Source organism: Pteropus alecto, unplaced genomic scaffold, assembly GCF_000325575.1.
Source record: "Pteropus alecto unplaced genomic scaffold, ASM32557v1 scaffold103, whole genome shotgun sequence".
Lineage (NCBI taxonomy): Eukaryota > Metazoa > Chordata > Mammalia > Chiroptera > Pteropodidae > Pteropus > Pteropus alecto.
The window spans coordinates 1,110,149-1,118,501 of NW_006436288.1; the positions used below are offsets into that span (position 1 = coordinate 1,110,149).

General features: G+C 44.8%; 1 protein-coding gene across 1 annotated transcript in view; it reads left to right on the top strand.

The window, feature by feature from the left end:
- Positions 1-8,000, top strand: part of FAM234B (family with sequence similarity 234 member B) — a 33,099-nt gene extending 25,099 nt beyond the window's left edge. Inside the window, exons 10-13 of the mRNA XM_006912635.3 lie at positions 352-507; positions 2,968-3,085; positions 4,627-4,847; positions 5,416-8,000. Of these exons, the coding sequence (XP_006912697.1) occupies positions 352-507; positions 2,968-3,085; positions 4,627-4,847; positions 5,416-5,424 (504 nt within the window). The 3' untranslated portion in view covers positions 5,425-8,000. The remainder of the gene's footprint in view (positions 1-351; positions 508-2,967; positions 3,086-4,626; positions 4,848-5,415) is intronic.
- The last annotated feature ends 353 nt before the right edge of the window (positions 8,001-8,353 follow it).

An 8,353-nucleotide genomic window follows, 5' to 3' on the forward strand; every position in this document is an offset into this window, starting at 1 on the left:
TGTCCAGGGGCTGTCAGAAACCTGGAACAACCTAAGTTGTTTCCTGTCTCTGACCCTCCATCTTCTCCTCTATAAAATAAGAGGTGGATTAGATAATTTATAATTTCCCCTTCTCACCTGAGAATTCTACAGTCCTTTAAACTCTATGAAATGGGAACAGGGCTGCAGAAAATTGGGTCCTGGTCCCTAGTTGCTGTTTAGTGCTCTCTGAACACCCAATTTATTCACATCTAATAAGCTCAACTTGTTAATATAATATCTATGTGGTTCGGCATGCGCGTGCGTGTGTGTGTTTTCTTGGCGTGCTGCCTTTCTGAGGACAGGCCGTACTCATTATCTTCTCTTTTGCAGATCATGGTGGTGGATGGGGACTCTGGCTCTGTTATTTGGAGTTACAGTGCTCCATGTCACATGAAAGAAACACCAACCACCTCAGCAGTTACTTCAGACCAGAAGTCTGTCTTCCTCTTCTGGGCTGAAGAGCTGCCAGCTGCATCTCCCAATTCTGTGAGTGAGCTTTGGAGGATCCCTTTGGAGGATCCCTTTGTCATTTTGCCATCCCTTTGTCATTTTGTCAGATGGCAACTGCTCTGTGGGGCTGACTGGGTCTGGAGGTGTTATTAGACTAGCTATAATTCCAAGTGATTATGGGTAGGACAAAACAGCATTTGAATGGGCAGAACAGCAACCTACTTCCTCTTAAGCTATGCTTCCCGCTTTTGCCTTTTAGTCAAGCTGCGTGAAAACTAACAACAGCCCCTGGTTACTGGCTTGGGACCGTGGGAGGCTAAAGGATAGAAAGTCCTCTTAAGACTCCAGATCCAAATTTGTAGATGATCCATATGTGCTGCAGTTGTTGGAGAGAGCTTTATGACTGGTTTGGAATGGGCGAGGGAAGTTTATGGAAGGCGAAGCTGGGCTTGGAGGTGAATAAACCGAGACAGCAGAAATGGGGTTCGGCAGGGCTGGCAAAGCAGTGAGGAGGGGTATCGATTGGGTTGAAGTTGAGGGTTCACCTGGGGGGATTATGGGAGAGAAAGTCTGATATGTAGAAGGCAGAGTTTAAAAAGTCTTAAATGCTTTACTGCAGTATCTTGATGGGTTGACGAGTCAGGGTGCCACCTTTAATAGGTGCCTGGGAGTTTTTAGAGAGATCCACTCTGATTTCATTGAACACATTTTGACCAGCACTTACTATGTCCCAGGCACCTGTAGAGACATAAGGATAAGCTGAAAACAGTGCTGGCCCTCTGGAGAAGGCAGGTGGTCAGTCCCCTATGATGGGGGAGCCTGAAGGAGGAGAATCCTGAATTCATCAACTGTGTGCTCTCAGACAAGTCACTTAACTTTTCTGAGCTTTGTGCTCTTTATCCGTGAACGAAGATGCTAATATAGTCCTTCATTTTGAGGATTTACTTAAAATCTAGAATATAGTCTTAAATTTGCCATGCCCTAACATGTGACTTTGGGCAGTTTGTCTAACATTTTAACTTCCCGGTTTCCTCATGTAATAAAATAAGGAGATTGGACCAGATGACTCTCAAATGAAAGCATCTAAAAAAGACAAAGTACAGATAAGAGGTTTAGATGGAAGCACAAAAGGAGGGAGATATTCATTTTGGGGAGATTAGGGAGCTTTTCATGAAAGAGGTGACATTCTCATTGGGGACTCAAGGACAAGAAGTATTTTAATGTGTGGAAATGGGCTAGAGAAGATGGTTAGAGAGTCTAAGGGGGAAATGAGGTTGGCAAAGGTTAGAGCAAAGTGAAGTATGTGTTTAGATAATCATCAGACACTCTTGAAGCATGGGGTGAGCAGGTAAATAATAGAAGGCTGGAAAAGGCAGATTTGGGGTAAGTGGTGTAAGCTACAGAGTTGTTAACACACAGAGATACCGTGCATGGGTTAGTAAACAGCTGCTCTAGTGCTTCTCATGCTAAGGAATTTGGGCTATTCTGTGGGCAGTAAGCAAGGAGTTTGACTATTTTCTTGTCATGTTAGCTAAGCCAGAGATCTGCCTCATTGTGCTTGGGCTCCTAATGGTGTGGAGAAAGCCCTCTCTCTGCTTTGTGGGAGTGTGGCGGAGTGTGGCAGCTGTAAGCTTCCTGCTCACGTTTCTCCTCACTTAGTGGACTTCTTCCCACGCTGACAATATAGGAGCAGGATGTCGCTCGTCCCTCAGGGTTCCCTTTCCCCCACGAGGGGAGGCCCAGGATGGTCCTGGGGAGGGGAGGTTCTCAGGGAGCTCACTAGAGCAGCTGTTTACCAACCCATGCACGGTATCTCTGTGCGTTAACAACTCTGTGGCTGCACGTGTGTGCGCTGCTGAACGTCACCGTGCACGGAAGTTACAGTTAAAGGAAGGTCCGGTGTGCGGTTCTTCTGTAGAGAGTCTGGAGACTGACACTCAGAACTTGCAGTTTTTGTTCTATAATTAAAGACTTGCTTCTTTCTGGTCAACGTTCTGTTTATTTCCAGAACTGATAGTATTTTTGTGATTTTTTTTAGCCTGACACTTACAACTGGCTTTAATATCCAAGGAGAGGAGATGTGTTTGGTGTGCTATGTTTACATACGTAGACTTTGTCTCCATTCATCCCCACCTGCTACAGGGGATGAACCAGCACTCCAACGCTCCATGAGCAGGAGACTGTGAGGTCTCTGTATTACATTTCTCTCCTGGGGCGTATAACTTTCCTTTCTTTCTTTTTTTCCTTATAAGAGAGAAAGCATTTTCTAGCTATAATGGTTTGAAGTTAGAGTTTGAAGATTAGTCAGAGTTCTGAGCTTTTCGAAATATGTCTCTTACATAGGGAGTTTCTCTCTAACACATCCTTGTAGTTGATATCAGGTCTTAGTATCGGAGAGGAAGTAGCAGTCACTGTGTCCTCTGCTCTTTTCATCTGAAGACCATTGTGTGGGAATGCAGAGTTACTTTTGCTCTTCCTTCTGCTTCTCATTGTCAGGATGCCATCCTAGGAACTGAGCCATTCAGCCTTCACCACCTTTACCTCCTGCATCCAACATTCCCTTCGATTCTTCTGGATCTGGCCAACGCCACGGGCACAGTGACGGCTTCAGAGGGTCAGTCCCAGTGCCGGTGGGGGTCTGTATATACACATGCGGCGGGAGATGTGCTGGCTGTGTGTGAGGATACATTGTCCTACCAAGGGAAGGACGTGTACTTTCAGATGACAGCAGGGCGTGTGCGCTGAGCCACTCAGATTTTCTCTGGTGTCCCTGGTGCCCGGGACCATTGCCGGGGTATTCCCTCTGGGAGGGGCTCCAGGCTCACAGGGTGAGGACCCATATCTTCTGACTATGCTGCAGGCTGAGGGGAAAGCTCAGTCTTGTTCCCAAAGGACTGGTAGTGATTCATGCAGCCACTCACTCAGCAGGCGTTTACTGAGTGTCAGCTGTATGTCAGGCACTGCGCCAGGGGCCAGGAATGCAAATAAGAGTAGTTTCTTGACTCTTTAGTTGCTCAGGACTTAGAACTGACAGTGACGGAGATGATGGAGGTGGAATGTTTTCTCAGGGCATCGGTTTTTGATCAGTAGAGATTTTCCTTTGACGAGTAAAAGTTAAAGTAAACATGCCTATTGCATAGAAAAGGCAGCCAGGAGAAAAATCAAAGGGAAAAAGAAAAATTGCCCGTACTCTTACCATTCATCACCACTGTTAACATTTTAAAAGTATTTTTCTACTTCATATACATATCATGTAGGAAAATTGGGATCCTAGATTAGAGACGTGTAATTCAGGAAACCGAAGCCCTGGAAACTTAGCCACTGCTGCCTTGGGCTGGTCTAAGGGAATCTCCTGTCCCTGCCGGGGGAGGACCCCCATCCTCCCCCGGTAGGGACAGGAAGAACAGACCACTGCATTTCCTTTACTTCTTTCCGTATTCTCTTGCCATTCAAAGACTTGCTTTCTCCTTACAAACTTACTTGCCTTGAAGTTGAAGCTAATGCTTGTGACTCAATTCATTGGGATACATTGCGAAGAATAGCTGATCTGGAACTTGTAAGCACACCTGTCCACTGGCTTTGTGTGTGGTGAGGGGCCAGGATACGGGAGATGTCAGCTTGCAAAATCTCATGGTTGGATCTAAATGAGCTATTTTTCATTATTAGCATAAAATATTGTCATTCAGTGAACATTAAATAATGGTAATTAAGAATCGAGACCATCTTTATTACAACACCTAGTTTAAAGATGAGGCAAAATAAACACTAAGAGGTAATGAATAGCTTACGTGACCATGCACTGACACTCTAGGAGTTCTTAGAACATTTGTTGTGCTCATTTTTCTACTGAATGGTCACCATAGTTGATATATCCTCTTCTTTCCCAATATGGGGCTTTCTTAGAAACAGCTTCAGAGATAAAAAGGTATGAAGACTGAAAAGAATATGCTGCTTTGCCGGCATCCAGTCCTTCACCACTATGGATACACTGTCTAGCTCAGTGTCTGGCATGTATTAGGTGCTCAGTAAACTTCTTTGTATCAATTAGTGAAGGAATAAAGGAATGAATGAATCTAGTTGCTGAATCAAACCACTCTCCTGTTGGTGGAATTTTTCTGCCCTTGTTAACTGCTCTTTTTTTTTGTCCTTCCTCAGTTGGAATTAATGACCTCTGGAAAGACGCCTTTTATGTTACCAGAACAATGGAGCCAAGCTCCGAAGGCCATCCGGCACCCCTGGTGGTCAGCAAGCTTAGTCTGCGGTGGGCACTGATGGAGGGCCAAATGGTCCAGCTAAAGGAGACCACCCCCAAAATCGGCCGGGGGGAACTGCGAAGATTCCTCTCTAGGATAAAGTTTGTTGATTCTCCCTTGCAGGTGAATAGCTTCTGACAGACGTATTTGATTACTTTTGAGGGTTTAGGACAAATACCAACCCCAGCTTTGCTCTTTAGAAAATAGGAAAAGTGGGAGTCTTCTCGAGTAGCTGGGTACCAAGAACCAGTTGTTTTGGACGAGCGCTATTTTCTAAGGGTGCTTCATGATTGTTGAGAAATGTTACTCAGTTGTTTTCAGGCATTTGGAAATGTGGGGTCATGGTTTTTATTGTCCCAGTGACTGTCAGGGATGGATACTAATGGTATTTTCTGAGTAGGGGCTAGTGATGCTAACATGCAGGGCTTGTGGCAGTTACACAGAACAAAGAATTATCTTGCTCAAAATGCTAAAGCTCCAGCCCCCTCCCCAATTCAGTGGTCTAGGTCAAAATTTAAGAGCTTAACATGGAAAAAGATAAAAGTCTAAGCCTTTCTGGAGAGATACTTACAAGCCATTGGGATTATACAAAAGGACAGGAAAATAGAGGAATATCTTGACCTTTAGGTTTCTTCCACTTCTCTACCATGAAAAAATGAAAGCCGCTGATAGTTGCACCTTTTCCCCCCAGGTCGTCTGATGGAATCTTTGGTCTCAGAAGTGAACAGAATGACTGCGTGTCTCTCCTGCCAGTGTAAATTCAGTTCTTTGGAGAGAAGGGAGACGTCGTCATCCTCATCTCACCACTGCTGCGTGGTGGTCGCAAAGCCCTGTGGAAGGCGTGCTGCAGTTCTTTGGGCACGGCACGCACCACGTGGCTGGGGTATTTTACCTACCTTTTCAATCCCTGCAGTAACCCCCTCTAAGCACTCTGTGTGGATAATTTGGAAATGTGAATCTTGTAAGTGTTTTATTTTTTGTATGTCTAATTTATAAACTCTTGCTGGGAAATTTCAGTGAAGTTCTCCACTGGAACATTTAATTTTGTGTTAAGCCCTGTGTATATTTTTTAGCATTGCGATGGAATATTTTCTAGATATTTCTTAAGCTCCAGGGACCCAGTTTCTTGTTCTTCTGAAATACATTTGGTTCGTTTGATCATCTCGAGGCTTCCGGATGGCCTGCCTCTAATTTTGAGGGTCACTCATCATTTTTCTACTTATTCTCTCCCCACGTGTTCCTTAGCTTCTTCTCAGCCTTCGCAGCAGTGAGAAAGACCGGAGCTGGGAGACCGAGACCACCATCCAAGCATTTTCATCTCTTCCCTGCCTGATGTGTCCTGTTCTCTCACACTTTCTATTTCTATATATTTAGTGACCATAAGAATAATGATATTCCTCTCAGAAGGGGAGCAAGAAAAATATAGCTTCAGTGACCTACCTCTGACGAGGTCCATATGTTACATACGTCTTCAGTCGTCCTGCCAGCCATCTTTTTTACTGCAGTAACTCCAGAAGTGCTCATGTGTACACTGTCCTCAGCTTAGAGAAAAACCAGAAGTCGGGAACGACCGAGGCAGATATGCTTATCTCTGCTTCATCTCTGCTCTGCTCTCTTAGCATCTTCTACTGGGCATCCTCCCATTGTTCTCTTTTGCTCTCTTCTATTCAGGGATATTTTACTTTGCTTGACGAGAGCAAAGCTGTTTCTGGACTTCTGCTCCACAGGTCCAGTGTGCAGCCATTTTGCCCTGCACGTCTCCTTCCTTGTAGAGCCTTTGAAGCATTGCATTGAAGAAAAATTCTCATGTAAATACTATAACTTTTATAATTGGTTAAGTTCTTTAGAATTTTCTCCTACGATTCTCCCTTCTATATAAATATATTACTTCTATTATGTTCTCTTCTACTAAACTTCTAGGTCATTGTTTAGCTGAAAATCCCTCGTTAGCTGGTAGAGAACTGCTTTCCTTCTTGAATAATTCTGATAGTTCATCCCCAAATGCAACTCAGGTTCTCTTTTTACTTGAGCCTGTATCTTTTTAGCTTGTGTTAATAAAGGGATTCCAGAAAATTTAGAGATTACAGAAAATTACAGATCCCAAATTACAGGGATGTGTGTGAACTGCCTCAGCGGCAAGATTATGCCCTCGTGGAAGTGTGGTAGCGGTAGCTCCACGCGGGCACGCTGCCTGGCCTGCAGACTGGCCTTCCCAGCTGTCCGGGCACCCCCTGCCTTAAGCCCCTCAGAGCACATTTGGTTCCAACACTTTGGAAGGCGTGCGTGGGCCAAGCTTATTGTAAACTTGGGGAAAACAGTTACAGGATATCTGAGAACATGGGGATAATTCCAGATTCACTTCTAAGGTTTGAAGAGCCTAGAATCTAGTTTGGACTAGTGGAGAGTTCTGAGGACTAATTTATAATTGACTGAATACCTAAAACCGGGGTCGTGGTCTTGCAGCCTGGGCCGAGCCATCTAGACCTAAACCTGGTTCTCGACCGTGTTGGGGCTTTCTCGGAAGGTAGCCACGTTAGGCAGGAATAAAGTGCAAATTTGTTTTCTGAGGATCTGATTTGAAGGGATTGTTTTGGACAGAAGACTGTTTGTGCTGGGTGAGTCCCAGAAATACATAAGCGGAAGCTAGAAAAACATAATGTCCCTAAATTCTTCATGGTGTGTTTGCAGAGTAACTTAACATAGATTGTTTTGACTGTGATAAGTTTGAATCCCTTTGCTAATCACAGTAGAGGCGTTAGGCTTCTTCTCCCTCTTGCAGCCAGTGCAGAGGGTGTAAAAGGTGGCTGAAGACTGAGGAAGCTTCGTCTGACTAGTGTGGATGCTGGTTTCTTGTCCAGTGTTTCCTTGTACTTTCTTTTCCTTGCAGGCATCCACCCACGCAGATAGCTGAGATAGGAAGTATGCTGCTTTCTTTCCCCATTCTTGGCATGAGGTTTCCAGCAAAGGCAATATGACAACTACCTAGACATAGTAATGATAGCAGACTAGCGAATGCAGAGGTCTTCCTCTTCCCAGTCTCTCTCTCCTTCCCTTACAAATCGTTGCCCCCCACCCCCATCCTAGACCACATCCTCCCCCATCCCCCAGATGGCTTCTATTCACTCTTCTCGTGTGGTATGGTGATACCAAGCCCTTCAATGTGAATTGCTGTCCTTATTGCCCATATTTAAGAAGAGCCAGCTGGTATATTGTCAGGAAGTACTATTTAAAATGTGAATTGTTACAGAACAAATAAATACTATGTATAGGAACGCATTTGTGTGCCATTCTCATTCTTCTTAGCCATCCAGGATGGTTTGTTTTCCCTTGTGGAAAAGAGAAAGGGCGAGTGGATGGTTAAGAAGGTGGGGATCCAGAGAGAAGTGTATACGCAGCTTTGTTCACTAGGGAAGTCTCCCTTATGGTTCTCTACTGGGGAACCATAGTCCTATCTGAACAGCCTTAGCGGGCCGTTTCTGGGAGTGGGCCTGTCCCTGCATGTGATAGGAGCCTTCTCACCTAAACTAGTCTCCTAATGGCTTCTAAGATAATTTTCCCGTAAATTTCCGTTGGGTACCCTCTGTGTGGATGCAGGACATGTAATAGGCAGTGCCTTCGTCTTCTGTGAC